The 25,930-nt window shown below is 38.7% G+C and overlaps 2 protein-coding genes across 2 annotated transcripts in view; one reads left to right on the forward strand and one right to left on the reverse strand.

Annotated features, from left to right (window-relative positions):
• LOC145996320 (PDF receptor-like) overlaps nt 1–16,404 on the reverse strand; it is a 164,386-nt gene extending 147,982 nt beyond the window's left edge. The window contains exon 1 of the mRNA XM_083132752.1: nt 16,254–16,404. Within this exon, the coding sequence (XP_082988878.1) occupies nt 16,254–16,404 (151 nt within the window). The remainder of the gene's footprint in view (nt 1–16,253) is intronic.
• Nucleotides 16,405–16,826: 422 nt separating this feature from the next.
• Nucleotides 16,827–25,930, forward strand: part of LOC145996464 (uncharacterized) — a 28,498-nt gene continuing 19,394 nt past the window's right edge. Inside the window, exons 1-2 of the mRNA XM_083132954.1 lie at nt 16,827–16,903; nt 20,543–20,681. Of these exons, the coding sequence (XP_082989080.1) occupies nt 20,552–20,681 (130 nt within the window). The 5' untranslated portion in view covers nt 16,827–16,903; nt 20,543–20,551. The remainder of the gene's footprint in view (nt 16,904–20,542; nt 20,682–25,930) is intronic.

A 25,930-nucleotide genomic window follows, 5' to 3' on the forward strand; every position in this document is an offset into this window, starting at 1 on the left:
TTATGAGGTGTTGAAACCTTTTTATGGTGATCGTGTAAAATTATTGTACATGGACACGGATAGTTTTATTCTTGATATTCAAACAGAAGATGTTTATCAAGATATGTCACAGCCTGAATTGTTTCAATATTTTGATACCAGTGAACATACAAGAATTCAACCCCACAACAAAAAGGTGCCTGGCAAGTTAAAAGATGAGACATGTGGTGATGTTATTGTGAAATTTGCTGGGTTAAGTGCCAAGGTGTATAGTTTTAAAACATGTAGTGGTGTTGCTGCCAAAAAGGCCAAGGGCATTGGCAAAGCAACTGTTGAAAAAGACCTCCAATTTGAAGATTATGAAAATTGCATCAAATCCCAGAATTCAATCAGAACATCAGAATCCAGAATCCAGAGTGTGGATCACTTGTTGACTTCAAATATTGTAAGAAAAGTGGCCCTGGACCCACATGATGATAAGAGATGCATTTTATCATGTGGCATACATACTCTACCATGGGGTCATTGTGATTTGAAAAATGGGGATCAATGCCCAATTACAGAGCATGATTTGTAATAAATAAACATGCCTATGAACTTATTTGGGTTCAAAAAACAGGCTATTATGGAGCTGCCAACACCACAACCCTCTTCTGATATGCTGTCTAAACTGAGTGGCTTGTTAATTATTCACCTGAACAGCATACTTACAGATGTTGATGAAGAAACAGGTAAAATATTGTACATATTTAACAATAATTTAAATCACTACCAATTACCTGTAGGTGGGCAATTGCAATTTATTACAACCCCTGAGGGTGATGTCAAGATTTCGGTGGGGAGAAATATTTATAGAATCAAGCACTCAAACATGATTTCTGGCACTGTTTATACTGTTTCTGCTGGTGACTGCTTATATATTGAGGTCGCTGGATCTTATGACAAGCTTATACCCTTTTTTATAGAATTAAGAATCAGATACTCTATAATAAATAACCATTAAAACAAAAATGCCTAATGATATATTTGGCCACACAAGGCATGAAGATCACAGTGATGAGATTCTGATGCTTGATGTCAGAGTCAAGAAATTAAGAAGTGATTTACAAGCTTTACAAACCACACTCAATGCCAGTCTTCAATTAGAAATTACAAATTTACAATCACAATGCATGGACCCTCTTCTTAAAATTGATTCTGAACTCAAAGTGCTGCTTCAGAAATATACTGATCTGGCAACATTAGATAATTTTCAAAGTTTAGAAGAAGCTGTAGCAGCTCTTCAAGCCAAATTTAAGACCCAGGCCACCAACTCCGAGCAATTGAAACAGCAATTGGAAGAGCAGATAAATAATGTCCAGGCACAGCTCCAAACAATTGTCAAAAGCATAAAATCACAGGAAGATTTTGATCTAGTCATTTCCACTCTAAAAGAACAGATTCAGTCACTCCAAATACCTAATCTGGACCCTCTGAACAATGCCATAGCCGAGGTTAAAGAAAAAATTGAGACACTTGAAAATTTTATGAACAATTTGCCATCTTCTGATGCTTTGAGTGCAATAACTCGGAGTGTTGCCAACATTAAGCTGCAACTTGAAACATACGAAGATTTTGGAAAAATTCAAAGTACCATAACCCATCTTGAAGGTACAATAGCAGCAGTGCAAAGTGATTTGGCAAATGTACAAGAATCCCGCCTGCCTGGTATTGTAGACACACTTGTCAGTGTCCAGCAACAAATCACAAAGCTTGAAAACCTCAACACTGAATCTGAGCTATCTCATTTTCATCACTTGATCGATGATATCCAAACAAAGCTTGAAATTTTACAACAATCCACACCCACTCAGGCAGATATAGCCCTGCTCCAAAATGCTATGCAAAATGTGGCTGATGCTTCTGAATTAAACAATGTGAAATTGGCACTTGAATCTTTGCAGAATACTGTATCAAATCTGCCTACATCACAGGAACTTAAAAATATTAAGAGAGCTGTGAATCGCATATTGAAATCAGAAGATATCAAGAATATCCAAGCAGAGATCAAACAACTTACTCAGACAGTGGCCACTCTACCAACTAATCAACATATTAATGAACTGCATGCCCTGTTTGAGGATATCAGAAGACAGGTCCATGATCTTACTGCTCAAAATTCAAAATTGGCAGTTGTTGAAAATTTGCAACAAATTGTAGCTAATATCAAGCAGCAGCTAGGGACCATGGAATCCAATCAAGCAAATGCTCTGTCTGTTTTTGCCACCCAGCTTCAAGAGATTGTGCAACAATACAAGAAACTTATTGTGGACATAAAAATCAAGCCAGGCCATGATGATGTTGTTAGGACCATCAATGAGCACCTTGAATCTGTAACAAGCAGATTGCTTACAGCCGAAAAAGAAATAACAGGCATAATCGAGAATCCAAAACATACAGTAATTCTTGAATTGTACAGCATCCCCAACAAAGAATATGATTCACCATTTACACCAGGTGGCAAAATATATATGCTGTCCCCTGCACAATTTTATTACCAGTTTTTTGTTGGGGGCACACTGAGACCAATCAAGATCAAATATTGGCTTCAACCACAGGCACATCACTACCCCACCTTATCAATAACAAATGCTGACAACAAAGTAAAAATCACCAGTGTAGAGTTAGAGGATTTTACAGATCCCAATACATTAGAAACAGCCTATACTGAAGATGATGGCACTCTGGAATTTAAAATACAAATAGGAGACAAATTATATTTAGAAAATCCTGCAGTATCAGCTGCTGAACACCCTATAGTTGCAATATTCTTGTTTACATATTATGTCTAGACAAATTATTGTTGATGAATTACACAGACAAGCCCGACATAATTTTAAGAGACTCCCAGTAATCACAAAGGGCATAGATGATTTATGGCAGAGCGACTTGATTGAGTTGTCAAGTGGACAGTTGAAAAACTTAGACAAAATCAACAAGGGCTACAAGTATCTACTTACTGTCATAGACACATTTTCAAAATTTGCCTGGGCTATGCCACTCAAATCCAAGACTGGAAAATGTGTTACAGAAGCCATCAGGACAATCATCAATCATTCAGGAAGATCACCGCGCTATTTGCAAACAGATAATGGCAAAGAATTTTATAATTCTGTGTTCCAACAATTTATTAAAAGCCAGTCAATAAAACATTATTCGAGTTACAGTGATCTCAAGGCCTCAATTGTAGAGAGATTCAACAGAACCCTAAAAAATCTTATGTATAAACAATTTACACTTCAAGGTAATTATAAATGGCTTAATATTCTTCCAGAACTTCTACATAAATATAACAACTCGATCCATTCCACAATCAACATGAAACCCTCTGAAGTAACTTCATCTGATGAGCAAAAATTGATCAGTACTGTTTATTATCCTAGATACCAGCCAACAACAAGAAAGGCCAAATACAAGGTGGGTGATCAAGTAAGAATCAGCAAATATAAGCACTTATTCAAGAGAGGCTTTACAAGAAACTGGAGCACTGAATTATTTACAGTGGTTCAAATTAAACCCGGGACCCTTAACACATATATAATAAAAGATCACCGAGGAGAAATTCTCAAAGGCAGGTTCTATGAACAAGAGCTCAGCAAAACTAAACAGCCTGACACATATCTCATAGAAAAAATTATCCGCAGAAAAGGCAACAAGTTATTTGTCAAATGGCTGGGTCATCCGGAAAACAGCTGGATCGAGGCAAACAAAATAATAATATGAGCACCTGGGATGTTATAAAAAGGCTGCCAGAACCTGAACAACAAAATAAGAGAAATGGCAACTTGCTGCCTGATAATATTAGGTGTCTTATTGTTGGGCCATCTGCTTGTGGTAAAACTACACTAATGGTTGATAATTTTTTATTGGCACCCAACTGGTTAGACTGGAAAAACAGGCACTTGTATGTCTTCTCTAAGAGCTTGGAACAATTAAAATATCAGCAGCTGATGAAGCTATATGATGGATTGGATATAGCCACTTTTGAACCAGATGTTAAGCCACTTGATGAATGTCTCGATAATTCTGTTGTTGTGTTTGATGACATTATACTGGATAATCAAAACAAGGTTAGAAATTTCTTTACACAGGGCCGACACAAAAACATTGATTGCTTCTACCTGGCACAGACTTTTTCAAAAATACCGAAGCAACTAATCCGAGACAACAGCAATTTTATATGTGTGTTTCATCAGGATCATACCAACCTCAAACACATACATGATGAATATGTAGGTGGGGACTTGAGCTACAATGATTTTTCCAAGTTTTGCAGTAGGTGCTGGAACCAGGACAGTTATGGGTTTGTCACAATTGATATGACAAGAACACCTAATACTGGCAAATATAGAAATAAAATCAACGATTTTCTAGACGTTGAAATATAAATAAACAACCATGAAACGACCAGTCATTGATGATCTTAAGTTAAGAGATTATCTTGTAAAAAGATTTAAGGGATGGAAATCACAGAACCGTGGAATTTATGAAAAACACAAACAAACAGAACAGCCTGTAATTGATGCTATTAATAATTTAGGTAAGAATATCAAAACTGTTACAGAGCAAAATCAAGATTTGATCACAGAGCTCGTACCTGTAGCTGCAAGGAACATATTAGATTATCCATTCACCCCACTTTCCAGTATTCATACACCTAGTCCTGTTGCTCCTAGAAGAATTGAAGCTACACAGGATCCTATTGAATTGGGTCTTCTTGCTCAAAAATATTTAACCACACCTAAAGACAACAAAGATGAGGTGTTTGGTTTATATGCTGACACAGAGCTTGATGGCAGCATCATTCATAGGATTGGCAATTTCAGAGTAACTTTTATGGGGGATGATCTGATTGTTTATTCAGAATCTCGTCTCGGAGAAAAAGGTGGTTTTGTTAAATATCCCGGCACACCTGGGTTGTGGGAACTGATGACTAGGAAAAGGCCTGGCAGCTATACAGATCAAGATTATGAGGATTACAAAGAAATATTAATAAAATCAGATGCTCTATACCAGAACAATGATCCCACACAAAAAAGAGTGAAGTCTAGCAGTGGGGCAAAATACAATAATTTAATCAAGCCCATATGGTCACAGATCAAGACTGGCAGTGGAATCAAACAATACAACACCCTGCCTAAAGAATTTGTGTGGGTTGATGATGTCAGGAAACTTGTAGATAGGTTGCTGGTGATAGCTGGGGAGGAAAATGCTGGGAACCACAATTTTTACAATGAAAAGGTTGGAATTATGGACATGATAAGCACAAAATTATCTAATTTTATAGTGAATGACCCTAAGGGGATTGGATATCTCATAAAAATTATTAACACTCTACCACCTAAATTTTGGAATATTTCTGAGGGTCGGGGGTTGGTTAATGACATTATAAACAAGCTGCCATTTGAACTACACATTCCAGGCTATCAGTATTGTGGTCCAGGCACAAAACTGGATCATAGATTAAACAGAGGGGATCCTGGTGTAAATCCCCTAGATGCTGCTTGTAGAGACCATGACATAGCATACAACACACATTCTGATCTTGACAAGAGACATGTTGCAGACAAGAAATTAGAAGAGGTTGCATTTGGTAGATTTGTAAGCAAAGATGCTTCTTTGAGTGAAAAAATAGCAGCATTGGGAACCACCATAGCTATGAGCACCAAACAAAAACTGGGGTGCGGGTTGTGAATATGTATATAATAAACCTACAATGAAGGCCAAGGGTGTTATGTATCAAATACCTTATGCAGGTCTCAAATCTCTTAAAACTATTGATAGTCTTTTAACCAAAAAGCAGCGGAAGAAAAAAAGCTCTTGTATTGCAAAGGGCCATGGTATGAAATTGTTGCTTAGTACTCCCCAATTAAAAAAATTACAGCAATCAAGAAAAAAATCACATGTGGGGGGATTCATATTTACCATCCCTGCCATCTTAGCTGCTCTCGGGGCTGTTGGGAGCTTGGCTGGGGGATCAGCTGCCATAGCAAAAACAGTAATAGATGCCAAGAAAAATAGGGCAGAATTAGATGAGCAGAGGCGCCATAACCTGGCAATGGAGAAAAAAGGCAAAGGTGTTAAGAGAGCCATGAATAAGTTTAAAAAAAACAAGAGCCGCTTACAAACCAAGATATTGAAGCTTTAATCAAGCCACTGGGCATCAAACATTTTAGAGGTGTGTACATGTCTGATTCTTTACCAGAACAACCACTCAACAAAGAGTGTGGCATTGTTAATTTGGATATGTTCAAAAATCAGGGCACTCACTGGATCTGTTATCTTAAATATTTAAAAGATGAGGCATTTGTGTTTGATTCATTTGGAGGTGTTCCGCCTGAAAATTTAGCAAAATATCTAAAATCAGCTAATCTTTATTACAATAATGCCCGTGTTCAAAATTTCAAAGATGTTAATTGCGGACATTTGTGTTTATCTGTTCTCAGATATATGTCTCAAATAAATAAACCATCAATTGAAAATTTTCAAAAAGCCTTGTGGTATCTGAAACATCATGGGGGTATTCCATCTCACCAGCCAAAATTCAATATTGAAACTCAAATTGCATGATGATATAGTGTATCCCAAAACAATAGCTCTCAGAGCATATTACGGCATGTACCTGATCCCTAATATTACACACCACAACAACAAAATTGCAGTAGGGGATCAAAAAATTGTCATCACTCCTGGGCAATATAACCTGTCCACTCTAAATGCTCAATTACCCAGAGGTGTAGTGTTAAGTCAAAATTCTGTCACTCACAGAGTAGAGATTGTATCTGCTACGGAGACAGTGGATCTGGGTACTATAGGAGAGCTGTTAGGCTTTGAGAACAACACAAAACTTGAACCGGCCATCAAACACACTGCTATGAATATACCTAAATTCTTGGCCATAGAGACTCTGAATATTCACTGTAATGTGGCCGAGGGTATGATTACCAAATCAAATGGCATAGGCACTCACAAACAAACTGGCATCATTGCAACATTCAAACCTAATTCTGAATTTATGGAGCCAATCATCTACAATCCATCCCCAACATTATATTTTCCTGTGTGCCATAATAGAATAGATAACATTGAATTGATGGTCACTAATGAAAAAGAAGAATTAGTTGATTTTGCTGGAGCCACAACAACTGCTATCATAGAGATTAATATTTAAATAAAAATACATACAATGGAAAATATTGAGAGTTATGAGCTACAATCATTCCCCCCAAACAGGAGGACATTTGCAAATTTAAATCAACCCAACACAGAAATAGAGGTTGATCTTGATGTAGGGGACGGCTTTATACACCCCCACAGAGCAGATCTATACATCAAATTTGATGTTGTAAAGCTGGATGGTACCGATTTTCCGGCAAATTCGAATATAAGATTGGTAGACAATTTTGTGCCGCATCTGTTCTCTGAAATTGAGATCAGAAAGCATGGTGTTGTTATAAACAGAGTGGATTATCCCGGCATTACCTCCACAGCTTTGGCCACATTAAAATTATCCAAAACCGAGGCTTCATACTACAGAATCGGTGGATTTGAAGCTGGTGATAAAATATTAACCAAGAGCCACACAGTGCTGTTCCCGATGCGCCTGTTGCCAGGATTCTTCTCGGATTACAAAGAAATTATGTGGAAGGGTGGGTTAAGAATTACATTTAGAAGAGCTGCAAATGATAATAATGCTTTGATGAGGTACAGCACATTAAACCCTACAGGAGAAGCTTTGCCTAATACCTTACCAGATGCAGGCAAATGCATTATTCAGACTATGGAGTTAAGAATCCCAGTTGTTGAGTATGAGGCCAGTTATGCTCTGAAATACAAAGCTGATATCCTAAAAAATCCACAAATTCCTCTGCAATTTTACACATATCAATGCGTACAGAAGCCCGCATCTGGTACTTATTATGAATTTGATGCCACAAATTCATTCTCCAGCATACAATACGACATGCCTGATTTTGTGGTGGTGCTGTTTCAGACTGGAAGACACAATAATCAGGAAAAAAATTCAAGTAAATTTGATAACTGCAACATCAAGAACATATATCTTAAAAATGGCAGAAATGAGGTATTTCCTAGAGAAAATTACAATTTAGACATTTCCAAGGATGATTTCCTCAAATTATATGAGGCTTTTTCGGCTTTCAAGAGGGTCACTACTGGCAATACTGACATGTATTACACACCAGATGAATTCAAGACACGGAGACCCATGTTTGTAATTAACACTTCAAAAAGGAAACAAGTTGTGGTTAATGACAGGACAAACATTAAAATTATCTGTGAATTCCACGAGGCTTTACCTGAAGACACCATATGTAGTGTTATTCTCATAGGAGAAAAATCATATGTTTATGATGTAAGAAATGAGAGAGTCACGGAGCAATTCTAGAAGTCCGATTCAAACACAGAAACCCCTTGATTATAAAACAATACTTTACCGTCAGGAAATATATTACCTACCCATTTTATAGCACTTCTGCTCGTAGCAGAAAAGCTTTTACCTACCCAGCACATTTGCCATTGCAATTATTCTGTTGCGACAAGACTAAACCTTTGCATGACAATATCCGAGAAGGCAATTCCTCAATATGATAGATGGTTCCTGAAAAGAGCATAGTGTAGATAAGAATTTCTCTTTGAGTTCCATGACAAATGACATGTAATTTCCCTCAGAAAAGACATAGTGCAGGTAATATCAACAGATATAATCACTCAGGCATACAGAAAGAAGGCAATTACTCTTTGATGATGAATAACTCTGAAAGAACACAATACAGATTATATCTGCTAGCATACAAGAAATATAATTTCCCAGGCAAGCATGATTAATTGTTGGCCGAAACATGGGACTGATCAAAAGATTGGAAAGAACATGGAAATAATTAATTATGTTTACTTGACCTCCATTCTATTGTATTGATCAGGCAGTTTTGCCCGTATTGTTGAGCTGATATTTTACCCAGATAACAAAACTCTGGTGATTCTTAATAGAGAATAATTTTACTCTGTTGTATAACATTTTTTACCAAATTTAAGATCTGGGAGCTATCAACTAGCAGTAATTATTCTCAAAATCTCACGTATGGAATGCCACATCTCTCAGGACTCGAACCCAAAGCCCCTTGTTTACAAAACAACAATATTAACATTTTGCCATCAGATTTTATGAGGACTCAAACCCAAAAACCTCCTGATTACAAGGCAATAAAAACCATGCACCACACTCCACTGGGTCTCAGAACCCAATAAATATCAATTCAAGATTCCTGGGATTTTGACAGAAAAACATACTATAAACAATAAGATGATAAGAGTTTTAAGTATAGACAAATCAATCTGAGAAAGCTCTTCCTTTCTGAAAAATTCTTGAGGGCATTTTCACAAAAATCTTGGATTAGGCAAGGGTTCCACACTTGAGCAAAAAGCTCATATGGGCATGTTGAGCTTGTTTTAAATATAGCAAATCTGCATGAGAAGAGCTCTTCCTTTCTGGCGCTCATCCTATTGTAAATACATCTACTTACAGAGTGAGCAAGGCACAGATACGGTATATAGAAGAAGAAAGAAACAATATAAAGAAAAATCAGAAAATGAAAGATAGTAAAATAGGAAACAGAAAGACAACGAGAAAGAGAGACAGATAGAAATTGAAAGATAGAGATAAAGGAAAAATCATAGAGTAGGACAAAAGGAATAGAGATAGATGCAAGGAGAGAGTAAGAAGGAAAGAAGGAGGAAGTTAACGAGACGCTATAGGAAATATGTTACCATATAGTGGAAAAAAGTATTATACACGATATGTGTTTTCCTTCAAATAAAATATGTTCTCTAGTAATTCTGAGGGACGGTACATACCGGGTGGTCCAAAAGTCCCGGAACGGTCACATATCGTGAGAAATACTCATCGAATCGAAAAGCGAAAAAACACGTGTTTAATAAGGGAAAGGAAGCTATTCAATATCACACTTGATTCCCCACCCCCGCCCCCTGGGTGTGGGTGAAATTTTAAATGTACACTCCCATTTTGTATTGTAGAATCGGAAAGAGGACTTTATTCCGAGTCCAACGAGTTATCGACCATCCTCCTAGCTCAATTAGGAACGAAGATATGGCGATTTAAAAAAATAATCAAAGGGACGTATCTCTGGCCCTAATTGAGCTAGAGTCAAAGCGATTGCAGATTCGGAATCTATTCAAAGGTCTTGATGTGTAGATTCCGAATTTTAAAATCGCCATATCTCCGTTCCTAATTGAGCTAGGAGGATGGTCGATAGCTCGTTGGACTCGGAATAAAGTCCTCTTTCCGATTCTAGAAGACAAAATGATTGTTTCCATTTAAAATTTCACAGTTGCCCCCGCCCCACGCCCAGGCAGCGGGGGTGGGGAATCAAGTGTGATATCATTGAATGGCTTTCATTCACTTATTAAACACGTATTTTTTCGTTTTGCGATTCGAAGTGTATTTCTCACGATTTTTGACCGTTCCGGGACTTTTGGACCACCCGGTATATGTACGTACCACAAGAACACATTGAAAAGACAGGGACACTTGCGATTTCTCTTGAAAATAACAGTGGTGCCAAGGTACGTACATACACTACCCGAAACTTCGTAAGCTTCGTACTCCCATACACACCTGAAATGTTAAGTTTATAGGGAACATAAAACCAAATGCTGTAATGAAGGGGTCTGGGTTTGAAATTTGGGTTAAACGTGTAACAGGCGTTTCGGAAACCGTCACCTGAGATGATGGAAACAAATCTCAGTAAATGAGAACACATAGGTAGGCGTAAAATGTACGAGGGATTTGCTCTAAACCCGGGGATAACCTGATGATGAGGGTCCATGTTAAGTACTAGAGTAGAGTCGAAGTTAAAACCTTGCCTGAGGTGTAGCCCAGTCTCTCAGTTCCTGACCTATACGAGGGGTGTACCATAAGTAGTGAGCCTGATAGGGTTCCCATAGTTCAATGTGAAAATAATTTCGGAATTTGAAATAGCAATTCTTTGTAAGTGTATATGCAAAGCGGTGTCCAGTTCAAACCATCCTATTCGTCTTTGCAGGAGCTAGAAGTGTGCTAAGTGCGTAAAAATCAGAAAAATTAAGAGAGAAGAGATACGAGCAGTGATCAATTATTTGTTTAAAAAGAGGTTGAGTCCCAAGGAAATCAATGAGGATATGGTGACAACATTAGGAGAGGAGATGGGTAGCAGGAGAGAGGGAGTGTGGAAGATGGCCCTTGCCCAGGCAGGCCAGTGGAAATGGTGAGACAAGAAAATATAGAGAAAGTGCACAAGATTATTCTTGCAGACAGACGTGTGACTATGCGATATATTGAAGAGGAACTGAAAATGTCCAAATCAACAGTGGAGCTCATTGTGGTGATCAGTTGGGGATGAAAAAGGTTTCTTCGCGTTGAGTTCCAAAACTTCTGACAAGTGAACAAAAGTTGACATCACCAATGATCTCAGAACGATTTGTTGAACGACTTGTGCCTGTTAAATGATAATGTTTAAAGAGTGAAATTGTTCTAGGAATTTCTAAAATTTTTCCCTCGAAATTTTTGAGCAAATTAAATGACTGGAAATTGTCTCGAATAGAAGTTGTAGCCCAATTTATAATCTTTTAAACGATATAAGTTTTAATGTACTTTAGTGCACAATAAACCATAAAATATGTCTCCCAATGGAGGATAGTAGCAACAAAGTTCGTCTTTATCACCGTCCCACGGTTAAGTTCCGAATCATTGACTTTTCGGTAAAAGCAAGAGACTTGGTAGAATAAATTGTTATACAATTGAAGATATTTCAGTCGAGTGTTCAACCGCCGTCTGCGTGCTGACGGACGCCATCTTGAAAAGAATTTGCCATATTGGACATTTCTTCCTTTATTGATATATCTCGTGAACACGTACTACGTGGAAGTGAGGTTGACATTTGGGTGAACTACGTGGAAGTGAGGTTGACATTTGGGTGTACTACGTGGAAGTGAGGTTGACATTTGGGTGTTCTACGTGGAAGCGAGGTTGACATTTGGGTGTACTAGGTGGAAGTGAGGTTGACATTTGGGTGTTCTACGTGGAAGTGAGGTTGAAATTTGGGTGTACTACGTGGAAGTGAGGTTGACATTTGGGTGAACTACGTGGAAGTGAGGTTGACATTTGGGTGTACTACGTGGAAGTGAGGTTGACATTTGGGTGTACTACGTGGAAGTGAGGTTGACATTTGGGTGTACTACGTGGAAGTGAGGTTGACATTTGGGTGTACTACGTGGAAGTGAGGTTGACATTTGGGTGTACTAGGTGGAAGTGAGGTTGACATTTGGGTGTACTACGTGAAAGTGAGGTTGACATTTGGGTGTACTACGTGGAAGTGAGGTTGACATTTGGGTGTACTAGGTGGAAGCGAGGATATTTGGGTGTACTATGTGGAAGTGAGGTTGACATTTGGGTGTACTAGGTTGAAGTGAGGCTGACATTTGGGTGTACTACGTGGAAGTGAGGTTGACATTTGGGTGTACTACGTGGAAGTGAGGTTGACATTTGGGTGTACTAGGTGGAAGTGAGGACATTTTGGTGTACTACGTAGAAGTGAGGTTGACATTTGGGTGTACTAGGTGGAAGTGAGGTTGAAATTTGGGTGTACTAGGTGGAAGTGAGGTTGAAATTTGGGTGTACTAGGGGGAAGTGAGGTTGACATTTGGGTGTACTACGTGGAAGTGAGGTTGACATTTGGGTGTACTAGGTGGAAGTGAGGTTGACATTTGGGTGTACTGCGTGGAAGTGAGGTTGGCATTTGGGTGTACTACGTGGAAGTGAGGTTGACATTTGGGTGTACTAGGTGGAAGTGAGGTTGAAATTTGGGTGTACTACGTGGAAGTGAGGTTGACATTTGGGTGTACTACGTGGAAGTGAGGTTGACATTTGGGTGTACTACGTGGAAGTGAGGCTGACATTTGGATGTACTACATGGAAGTGAGGTTGACATTTGGGTGTACTAGGTGGAAGTGAGGATGACATTTGGGTGTACTAGGTAGAAGTGAGGTTGACATTTGGGTGTACTACGTGGAAGTGAGGTTGACATTTGGGTGTACTACGTGGAAGTGAGGTTGACAATTGGGTGTACTACGTGGAATTGAGGGTGACATTTGGGTGTACTACGTGGAATTGAGGTTGACATTTGGGTGTACTACGTGGAAGTGAGGTTGACATTTGGGTGTACTACGTGGAAGTGAGGTTGACATTTGGGTTTACTACGTGGAAGTGAGGTTGACATTTGGGTGTACTACGTGGAAGTGAGGTTGATATTTGGGTGTACTAGGTGGAAGTGAGGTTGACATTTGGGTGTACTAGGTGGAAGTGAGGTTGACATTTGGGTGTACTAGGTGGAAGTGAGGACATTTGGGTGTACTATGTGGAAGTGAGGTTGACATTTGGGTGTTCTACGTGGAAGCGAGGTTGACATTTGGGTGTACTAGGTGGAAGTGAGGTTGACATTTGGGTGTTCTACGTGGAAGTGAGGTTGAAATTTGGGTGTACTAGGTGGTAGTGAGGTTGACATTTGGGTGTTCTACGTGGAAGTGAGGTTGAAATTTGGGTGTACTAGGTGGAAGTGAGGTTGACATTTGGGTGTACTAGGTGGAAGTGAGGTTGACATTTGGGTGTACTAGGTGGAAGTGAGATTGACATTTGGGTGTACTACGATGGAAGTGAGGACATTTGGGTGTACTACGTGGGAGTGATGTTTACATTTGGGTATACTACGTGGAGGGTCACCTCTTACGTCGCAGATGAAGAGAGAAAAGTGAGAGAGAGACATTGTGACGATCGGAAAGAGGAGAAATCTGGAGTATACGTACTTGTCTCGTCCGACAGAGTGTAAACTTTCTAGAGCTCCCTGACTGACACATATGCCACTATATTTCGTCATTTTCCTACCATTTCTTCCCTTCAATATCTTTTTACAGGAACAGATTGTAAGGTAAATTAAGAGGAAAACCCATTCTAGCTAAATAAGCGAAAACCGAACAATACAAGCATTTCCCGACGAGTTTTCCTTGTATCTCACACCCGTTCGCACATGTCAGTAGCATCCTTTAACATCACACCCACAGCTACAGGAAATGGCTTTAGGATAAACATGTAGAAAACGGTTTGATTTCTTCAAAGAAACTTCTATATAAAGGCAAGGACGCCGTGGAAACATGATTTCCGAGCGAATTGTATATTGAGATCTTTATGCGAAATTGCTATGTGTTGAAAAGTAAAAGGCCCTTGACATATTCCATTTCACACAAAAAGGTAGAGATGAAGCCTATATATCTCCCTTACTCTTGCATTCTCTCTCCCCCTAACTTCATTTTCTTCCTCTTTATATCTTTCTTTCACTCTCTCCTTCTCATTCGCTCTTTTCTCTTCATATCTCTCCGTTTTTCTACTCTAACGCTCTCTTTCCTACCCTACCTCTCCTTTTTTCTTTCCATTTCTCTATTTATATGTTTCTTTCCCTCTGTCTTTTTCTCACTTTCCTTCCCCCCTCATTTCTAATATTTTCTATCTCTCTTTCTTTTAGGCCTCCCCGATGGTGCAGTGGTATCGTCGTTGCCTTGTAATCAAGGGGTCCTGGGCTCGATACCCAGTGGAGGCAGATAGTGGTTCGGATCCCACTTTAAACTGTAGGTCCAGTCCCGATTGGCCTTACTGTACATAACGTAGACTTAAAAACACCAAGTCAATCAATCTATCTCTCTTTATATCTTTCTCCCCCTTTCCCATTCTATGTATCCTTTTCTATCTCATTTCTCTCTTTTCCTCTATATCTGTCTTTATTAATCCTCCTCTTTCTTTCTCTCTCTCTCTCTCTGACAAGATGTACATATAAAAGACACAGTACCAATATTATATCAAATTACAATTATCATTTCATTTTTTGCATTGCGTTTCCTGATAAGTGATACATAGGGTTCCTATTAAGAGATATTATATATTGTTTATCCCCTTTATTTTTTTATATGTATTACAAACAACAAGTTTAAGGAACAAATGTTTATAACATTAATTTGTTAAAAATTATGAACATTAATTAGCATTATATATTAAATAATAAGAATTTGCTGTTGGTAGGAGTTAAACCACTATTACACTGACACCTATGTTCCTAAATTTATTAAAGTCTATATGATTTCACAGTGTATGTATTTCTTCAATTTTCAGCTCAGTAATGATACGTTTTTGTCTATGTTTGCAAATAAATATAAAAGTGCGCTTATCTCTTATTTGGAACACCATTCTTTCCCAACATTTTCTTAAAAAATTAAGAATAATAATTGTCTGAGAATTTTATTGTCAATTCTAAAATTAGACAGGATGTTATATGATTAAAAACAACCAGTCGCATCCTCATCTATAGGAAGCTTGCACACGAGTTATAAATTTGTTCCTCTCCCGCCAAAAGCTTGACGTAATAACGTGCACGTGAGTAATGCAGCAAATCAGCACTAAGGTTCTAGCTGATTGGCCCTTCTGTTGGCGCTCTTGCTAGCGCTGGTGGATTTTTGGCGGGAAGAGGAAAGAGTCTGTTAGCATTTGGCACTTCATTATCTGAGACGGTCCTTTGTCTGATCATGGAAATCTAAACGTAATCCTTGAAAGCATGAATCTGTGTATGATAGAATTTAAGTTGGTCCGCTGGGTAAATACAAGTAATACTCAGACAAAGAGGAAAATGAACATGCAGTAGCAAATCTTCTAGCACCAGATGCGTCTTAGGAAACCACGATGGGAGTAAAGGAAGAGAGGGTAAGCCCTTATTGTTTCAGTGGGATGTTTTGAAGCTAATCCTTGATGCGAGTTGGGACAGAATAAGGCACACCGTCAGTGTTGCCACATGAAGGGAAATTTCCCTCTCTGTAGGGAAATTTCCCTTCTTGTATGTGAATTAAGGTTAGACAGAATTTTAATACAAAGTGGAAAAACAAATTCAATGAGAAATACCAAAATTTCAGGGATCAGTTTCATATACACATTTTTTGTTCCTTCATTATTTCTACTCCTTTGAACCAGCCTAGCTCAGTCGTTAGGGTAGCTCATGGTAGCTTCTACAACCCAAGACCGCGGAAATACATTACCTTGCAGTACCAAATAACATAACAAAGAACAAAAAAGCTAATTTAATCGAGGTGAGTTTCCTGAAAATACTAGAGAGAAGTAGTGAACTTACTTGTTAGTTCAAGGCCTCCCACTAGAGGACAGGGCAGTTCTATTGAACTTCCAGCAGCAGTTGGTGGCCAGCATAGAAAACCATCCCACGTTGCATTGCAGTAAATTGCTGAAAAGGAGAATATATTCACTATTAAAACATGAATGAACATGCTGCAATATTTCAAACTTACATTATATCAAAAGTGAAAACCTTACAGGAAGAAATTCGGCACACTTGAAGTAATTATTTTAAGGAAGAAAAGAAGAGGATTGTAGCAAGATATGTATCTCACTACTTTTGTTGACGACTTTACGTTTGTATTGTTCTTTAGGTTATTGTGACTGTACTGCCAAATCTGAGCTCCACCTAGTTAAAAGTAACGAATCTTTGTACAATAAGTTTGCGTAAATGTTGTGCGCTAATGGGTTGCAAAATATGTTAAAGTTTTGCTCTTCTGTATTCGACGGAGCAAAGCAACAGCACTGTCCATCGATTTTCTTCCACGCTCGCTACCTCGCGTTCAGCTGTCTTGCTGGAAAGACGACGTGACTGCCCTCTCACAACGGAAATCGTTACTAGAATGGAAAACAAGGCCTGTGTCCATCAGTGCTGGTGCGGAAAAGTATTACAAATCAAGCTTTTTTGGAAGAAGAAGCCTTTATTTCAAGGTTAGTAGTAGCTCTCCATTTAAGCGAGATTGTTGACTACAGAACGCTGTATGACGAACTCAAAATATTTCACTGTCAGTTTGCGTAGTGTACCGGTACACGTTAGGTGTTATGAAGTCAGAGATGCCAGGTTCATGTTTCAAATGGCACGTATCAGTGAGTAACTTCATGAATTATATTATTGAATCGTTGCTGTACTGTACAGTGGGATCCATGAGTATTACCGTGCAAATTTTCCATGACTATTTTCATTATTTTTTCTCTTACATCCTATGTGCTTTTAAGCGATGGATTTTTATGTATGCTGATGCAGAAATTGTCAGCAGCTTGTTTTGAGTTTTCTTTTAATTCTTGAAGCTCTTATTGGGTCAAATAAAGCGCACGAACATGGTGATGGACAATTTACACGGTAATACTCATGGATCCCAATGTACATATGTGTATCTGCTTTGTTTGTCATCATACTGTGACGTCAGAAATGGTATGTTCTGTGGCGTTCTAGGAGATTTTATTAGTGCTTGAACTGAACAGACTTCAGAGATTGGAGGAAGAGGTAGATTTCAGAAGTTTATAATCCAGGGGGCTCAAGATACATTTTTCATATTCACAGTTTTAAATAAGAAAAAAGTAACAGCTTTATTTTTAAATTCGTTAAGTATTACTTGTAAATTTATTTTAAACCTAAATATCGAAGTGTTTTTTACATCGTTGATAACTTATTTATGCGTGCCTATTAATTGACTAAAGGCTTGAGATTGTTGGATGATGAAAAAATTTTGTTTTCCTTTCCATCTTTCATCTATTTTGTATACATCAACTTCATATTTTCTACATATTTTCGTCGTACCTTTCCTCTAACTAAATCTATACTTATTTCCCAACAATTTATATATATTCTTTCATCTTGTGCTGCCGTCTGTGCTTCTTTTCTGAACCTTCTTTATTCCATCTCGTGTTATTGTTTCCAATATGAAATATCCAGTATGTAACAACTCGTTTTACAACATGGCCACGATTACGATTACATAATCTAAATGAAGGTTTTGGCGCTACCCCCCCCCCCCACCCCGAGGGTGGTGCTCCTGTTTATATCTCCATATTTAGATACTTCATAAATGTTATAACTTACTTCATAAGAGTGTATTCACAATGTCATTACGTGACAATACTAACAAAAAAAGTGCCATATTTTTGCTTTAAAAAATACACACAGGTGTCAGGTTTTTCATTTTTGAAGAGTTTGACATCATAGTAGAGAAATTATTATTTTCTTGCCTTAAAGGTATGTTCTAATAATAATAAATAATACATATATTCTTAGAAGCAGTGGAGTGCACACAACTTTGCAAAAGAGGGGAGAGGCAGATGACAGTACTTAGGGCCTACGTCTTGTTTTCGTAGTAAGTCCAATGTTTAGAAAATTTCATGTACAATGAATGCAGTGGTGTAGTTGCAACATAACTTCGTGTTCATTTAGGAAGAGCCCATTTTGCTAACGGTTCCGATTGTGTTATGATTTTTTTTTCAAATTCTCCTAGTAGGAAGATTATCGTATAATTTTGGAAATTATTGTCACATGAAATTTGAACTTTCCTTAAAGTAATGAGCACTGTTTGGATTTCGAAACAAAAGTTATTTAAGTTGAAAAAAGCAACTTAAAAATAACCTTACGCAAGCAAGCGCGCTCCAAATTCTCCGTTGATGGAAGCGACAGTAAGTATCGAAGACTAGTGGGAGTTAATGCAGAAGTAATTTGGAACTTACCTGAAACTACGCAAAATCAAATACTCAAACCTTTTGGCCGCGTTCAGTAGTACAAAGCATTTAGGGACCTTATTTTATAGTTAAGTGAACTAAACCTGACGTTCCTAACCTAACCAAGAAAGCATTTTTAAGGGCTAAGTAGGAAAGCATGTATTGAACAAAATCTAAGTAAATCGCTAAAACTTCGCAGTATGTGTCAATAAACGTAATCGAAATCGAAATCTAAATCGAAATCGAAATCGAAATCGAACCATGTAAATAAATGCATACGCAGCATGAAGAAATCGGAGTAAAACAAAGGAACTTGTCCCCCATTTTAATTGTGAGTGGTAAGCTAAAAGGTGGGGAGGGGTAGTGATATTTTCTTGGAGGACAGTCACATCTAATTCTTCTAATTTCCTGGGGTTGAAAGGGGGGTTCGGCCGGCCAGGGTACGCCACTGGTTTGCATTGTCTTCAAATCATGCGCTGGACAATTGTATTGCAACTAGTATAAGCAGTGTGCGAATTAACGGGTGGGATGCCGGGGAATTCCCCTTCACAAAAAAATCGTCACTGGGAAAAAAAAAATTCTCTTGCCAAGGATATTTTTATCCCCGTCAAAGAAGCATATAGCAGCCTGTACGATTCCATAACTAAGTAACAAAGACAATTGAAAAATCATTCGTGTCCAGTCATAAAGGATTCTCCTGCCGAAAAGTATGTACCCTTTTGGATTAAAGAAGGGCACCGTTATGCTACTGATCAAACTCACCGAGTAGAAAAAAATGGCAGGCTGTTTGCCACATGACATAGTGCTGACGTTTTACATGTATTAAAGCGTTTACAAGAAAATTGTAGGTTAGGTGGACATTATGTTTCAACTTGGCAATACAAATTTGGTAAAAGTTTAGGTGATGCTAGTTTGATAGCTCCTTTTGTGCACGAGATTCGGTATTATTAAAATGTAAATATACTGTTTCTAAATTACGTATAAATGTCATAAGATTAAATGATCTGCGTTAGAAAAAATGTTCTTAGCATGGGCGTATTTAGGGGGGTGTTCAACGTACCCAACCCCCCCTTTTGGTTCAGTAAAATTACCACATTACCTTTTCTATCCACTTGCTCATAAAAATTTCTTCAGACTCATTTTATTTTCCCAAATTCGAGACGTGTAGGACGAGATATGGATGGGAAGGAAATTACGTAATTCCACACACCAGATGGGACTGCGGACCAAATGTCTGCAATTTCCTGACAGTTTTGGAATTTCTGCGATAAGAGACTACATTGGGACTGTGAAATCAGTTATCATTTTTTCCCCTCGAGTCTTCTTAAAGAAATTTGATTTTTAAAAACGCAGTGCAAGAAAACCAGATAAACATCGTAACATTCTCAAGTTGTTTGACGCAAGATGAACATAAAAATATTAATACTAAGTAGCGTGACTTCGTGACTACATACACACAACTTTGTCGGGTCCAGCACCCCCGCCCCCGCTCCCCAACAAGCTTCCGGTCAGCATTGCCCTGCATTTTCACTTATCAAGTAAAGTAACCCTAATCATATCAAAAGCTGAACCCCTCCTTAACGTGAACTATATATACGCCCGTGGGTCTTAGTTACTTAGAACCGAAACGTAATAGTTTACTTTACTGACTGGTAACAAATACAAACTCCCGAGATGAAGTCACAAATATAACACTGGTTTGGCATCCACCAAAACAAAAAGCTTAATTCGCAAAATGTATATAAGTAGTACATTACAAAAACAAGATTTTTTAAGTCAGCAGGTTATTTATCTCATAATATTTTCCGGTTCACTGAAATGTGAACTATTCATGTCCAATAACTCCCTTAAATATACAACTGAGGACATTTCTTCTTCTTTCAGGAAGACGGAATGCCACACAGGATACAACCGAAGAGTCTATACTTCACTTGTTTACAGATTCTACTACCGCAAATAAAGAATATATTGAGGAAATACTCAAAGATCACTTTGAAGCATGAAGGCCCATTAGATTTTCTACGTGAGTCTTTTTACTTTAATTATTAGCTCTTTTATTGTAGTCACGAGTATGCAATGTGGTTAGCGTGACGGGCGTATATTCAATTTGTAGGTTGTGGGTCCCACAGTCCGCTGTACTGATTGACTATTATATATAGGCTACATACGCGCGCACGTACGCACACACACACACACACACACACACACGCACATACATATATACATATACCGTGCGTTCATTTCGATCTGCAGCCGAGAGATCGGGAGAAGTGTGGCGGGCGGCGCTGACGGAGATGCCGACATTTGCGGCCTGTAATGCCCGCTTATTTTTATATATATATATATATATTTCAATAAGAAATTTGAATAACCTGGCAACCATTGGTGATAGAAATGTCCAGTTACGTTTATTTGGAAGAGAGGATCATAGAATTTTATGATAAGCAAAAGAAAATTGCAGAACTCAACTCGGTATACGAGGTTTGACTAGAAAAAAACCGGATTGATGTTGGTATTGGCAAGCAACGAATGCGCGAAGGTTGAGCAATGCATGATTCTATACTACCATACCCTGCCTACAGAATGACTAATTGCCCTGGGTGCAGGCCTCTCAGTTTCGCTGTGGCACTTGGACAAAGCGGAACGTGCGTCTGTGCTCCGTCGGGAAAATGCTGAGTATTAAAATGGAACAGCGTGTCAATATGAAGTTCCTTTACAAACTGGGGAAATCCGCAACAGAAGCGTACGACATGTTAAATTCTGTGTACGGGGATGAGTGTTTATCACACACACAAGTGTTTGAGTGGTTTAAACGGTTTAAAGAAGGACAGGAAATGATCCAAGACAACCCACGTTCAGGACGACCCTGCACGTCGAAAACGGAAACAAACATTCAAAAAGTGAGTGATGTGATTCCAAAAGATCGTCGATTGACCATTAGAGCAGTTGCTGAAATCACAGGAATAGACAAAGAAAGTGTTCGACAAATTTTACACGAGAATTTGAACATGAGTAAAGTGTGTTCAAAACTCGTGCCAAGGAACCTGACATTGGAACAGAAGGAAGCTCGAGTGAACATTTGTACGGACATTTTGAAGAACATTGAAACAGACCCTACATTCTTAGAGAGAGTGATAACCTGTGATGAATCGTGCTTTTTCACGTACGACCCTGCCACAAAGCGCCAATCAATGCATTGGAAGACCCCGAGTTCGCCACGTCACAAGAAAGCTGGCATGAGCAAGTCCAAATTCAAAGCCATGATGATTGTCTTTTTCGACATTCGAGGCATTGTGTACGTTCATTGGGTACCCGAGGGTCAAACTGTAAACCAACATCATTACATTAATGTGCTGACAACCCTTCGTGAGCGAGTAAGAAGACGACGACCTGATTTGTGGCAACGGAAGTCATGGATTCTGCACCAAGACAATGCTCCTGTCCATACGGCCCTGTCAGTGAAGACATTTGTGGCTAAATATGGCATCCAAGTGTTAGAACATCCGCCGTATTCGCCGGACCTTGCTCCCTGTGACTTCTTTTTATTCCCCAGAGTGAAGTCCGCCCTAAAAGGAACCAGATTTGAGACAGTAGAAGCTGTGCGAAGAAAAGCGGCGGATGTAATGAACATGATCTCCGAAAATGATTGGCAACACTGCTTCCAGCAATGGAAAATTCGTATGGAACGGTGTACAGATCGTGCAGGGGAGTACATTGAAGGAGATAAAGTTCCTGTTGTACAAAATGTCGAATAAAAGATTTCATAGCATCAGTCCGGTTTTTTTCTAGCCAAACCTCGTATCTCAATGTGAGCTCCTTGGGTGGCTCGACAAAGATCAAGTCGGTACTCAACGTCAAACCATACGATGCGCAACGTTTGACGTGTTACAGACGCACATGCATTGATAATTCTTTCTCGTAGATCGTCTAACCTTTGTAATTTTCTTTTGCTTATCACAAAATTCTATGATTACCTCTTCCAAATAAATGTAACCGGATATCTATCACCAACGGTTGCCGAGTTATTCAAATTTCTTATTGGTATATTTTCATCCGGACACACTTAGCTATAATAAAATAAAATTATCCTACTATACCAGTTAATGTGTATGATAGTAAGTTCTGGATTTAAACTGATTATGGTAAGAAAAGGAATATTATAATTTTAATTATACCATTAATTTGTGAAATATGCGTAAACGAATGTTGAATTTTTCTTACAGGAACTTAATTGAAAAATAGACACTAGAATTGTCATTTAGTACAAATTTGCGAGGCTTTCAAACCTACGTCACATGAAAATTTCCGTAAGCAAAAACTAGCCCCTCTAGTTTAACTTACCAAATTTGCTATTTCACCAAGCTAATAATCTCTGTTGTACCCACCATATTGAAAGAAGGTCTCACTCATCGCACGCAAACCAGACACTTTTGTGTTCTGACGTAAGTGTGGAATGCCTTCATTGTTAGGTTAGGAGGATTTGGCGTATTAAGTCCACTTTATGCACAGTAAGAGAACTACAGCCGGGAAGGAATAACCTGGCAGTGACGCCACTCCCTGCTAAGTCAGCGTTGTCAACTACTATGAAAGGAACCATGGCACGAGTAAGAGTATGAGCAGCAAGGATCGCGGTGCAAACTACCAATTTTCAATTTAATGTTAGCACTGCTAGATGTTTATTTTATGTTTGTTTATTTTAATTATTTCATATAATTCGGCTTTCAGCAAACCTTCTGCATGCGGAATATTGTGAGACGATAGCCACGACTTCATTTCATCCTTCTGCTGTTTGATGTTGGGACTTTTTTCAGTAACTTGTTGTGGTATGGAGGATTGTCACACACAATAGCAAGTTTGGGGGCAGATTGGAAAGAAGCTGTTCTTCGAACCACAACATAAAATTGTTAGTGTTCATCTCCCCATGATAGTCACCAGAAGTTGTTTTTGAAAGGAAGGAACACTAACTTCGCCCCCTCCACAAATCCACTTTCACCATCGGCATGCACAATGATAAACCTGGGACCCTTTCCTGTTGGCACTTTTACCCCCCCCCCGAATCTTTGAAATCTAGCCAAACTTTGGGGACAGTGTGGTGTGTGTTCACGAAACTTTCATCCATGTAAATGAAAGACCGGCAGGGTTGCTCTCTGTGCAGTTCTTTAACTTCACGCAAAAATGATCGCCGCAAAGCAACGATACTGTTTCGTTCAAGGAGTAGCTCCCTGCTGTTTACGCTGTGCTCTTTAAATTTGAATCCTAATTCTCTTATGATCATACGCAACGACCAACGCGAAACCTTAAAATTAACATTTTCTTGCAGTTCCTTCATCAGTTTATGTACGGTGACAACAATGCCTTTCGTGTATAAATCATGGATTGTTCGGCGCACGACTGCTTCATCAAAAGAATCCAGATTTGTGACACGTTGCTGGGCGTTCGGTCGGTTTTTACCCGCCGTTGAAAAAGGTTTCCCGCTCGCAATCGCAACGCTTTTGTCTTTCTCCTTCAAAATTCTCCACACAGATCTTTCACTGACACCTGTCGCCACGGGCGTTCTGTGAACAGCTGTGGTTCTGTTTTCATAGCAATCAAAGTACTTATACCCATTGAAAACTATTTCTCTTGCATCGCTGTGCAAGGGCTTACCTTTCTTTACTCCACTGCTCATTGTACAACAACGACAAAACCAGCCAATAAAAACTCCCTAACAAAGAAACAAAATAGCCTGCAATCCCTCGCTCGTAGCTGCGGTTTGTTAGACTATTGTAGCAGTGTGGGGGTTTGCACGCCTGCATCACCCCTTTCGGAATGATTTCGATTGGTTTGCACGTCACCTTGTCGTCCGCTCTAGCGAATGAGCCTTCGCTTCTGGAAGGAGAGGTGAAGGTGGGAGATGACGTCACTGCCAAGCTATTTCTTCTGCGCTGTAAACCTAACAAGCCTACCTTAAGAACGAAGGCATTCTACGTCAGAACACGAAGGGCGGGGCTTTAACAAAAAAGGTATCTGGTTTACGTGCGATGAGCAAGACCCACTGAAAGAGCATTACAGTAAGCCCTCGATGTTTGACCACCAAACGCCTTGTGCATAGACAACCCAACAAACATTACAATTCTGCGGGTTATATAACGATCAAGGGTATACATCTCTGTAGATTGAGCAGTGATGCCAAGGAGAAATATGAGATGAACATTATCGGACGTAATGTCTCGTGTTCTCCACATGGAGTTGTACTCGATCCCTGTTATGTTTGGAACGAACCTGACGCATGTTCGAATTCAAATCTTTTCCAATGCTTCTTTTGTCGTACGGTAGGAACATAAGTAGTTGTATTTACAATACTATAAACTCGAGAAAGGAAGAGCTTCTCTCCAGCAGATTTGCTATACTTAAAACAAGCTCAACATGCCCATATGAGTTTTTTGAGCAAGTGTGGAATCTTGTCTAATTCAAGATTTTTGTAAAAATGCCCTCGGGAATTTTTCAGAAAGGAAGAGCTCTTCAGATTGATTTGCACATACTTACAAAAGTTGCATCAGCCAGATTTTTATCCATAAATTTGTCAAAAATTGATATATTTTTGGCCACACCAGAAATTAAGCTTATACACATACATATTTACTTCTGGTTTAAGTTTAATTGGATACCATTCAATTTGCTTATCTAATATTAAAACAATGTAATATGTAGAGCCCTCTTCTAGAATTGCTCCGTGCTTGCATGTTTCCTCTCTGTGTCAGTGTGTGGAATTCCCGAGACGGTAGTATTGATTTTTTTCCTCAGCGCCAGTATTTACAGAAATTCCCGATTATTGCATCAGCCAGTTATGTGAGAGTGACTGAGGGGAACAGATGTGTTGATACAGTGCTTCTCATACTTACAGGCCTGTTTGGTTTAATTGAACATTATAAAATCTGATATTTGTTGTAATCCACTCATATTTAGAGTCAAGCTTATATTTGTCCCAGCCTGTTATACAAAAATTAATACATAACAAGGTCATTGCCATTCTATACATGCATGTCCGTGCAGGCATTTGCGGAATGGCAGTGTGAATGAATATTCCACTTGTAAGCTATTGGCTTTACAACCTGTCATAATAAGCATAAAGATTAGATTTAAAACCCAGGAAATTTTATATAAATACCAAAGCCAAAAATATTAAGTGTATACACACCTACACATATACACACATATACAAAGCACAGTGCTGAACCCAACTGATATTTTTTATTCAGTATAAAGTTTTGAATTGAAACCCAGGAAATTGTA

Source organism: Lepisma saccharinum, chromosome 12 (genome assembly GCF_977018435.1).
Source record: "Lepisma saccharinum chromosome 12, izLepSacc3.1, whole genome shotgun sequence".
Lineage (NCBI taxonomy): Eukaryota > Metazoa > Arthropoda > Insecta > Zygentoma > Lepismatidae > Lepisma > Lepisma saccharinum.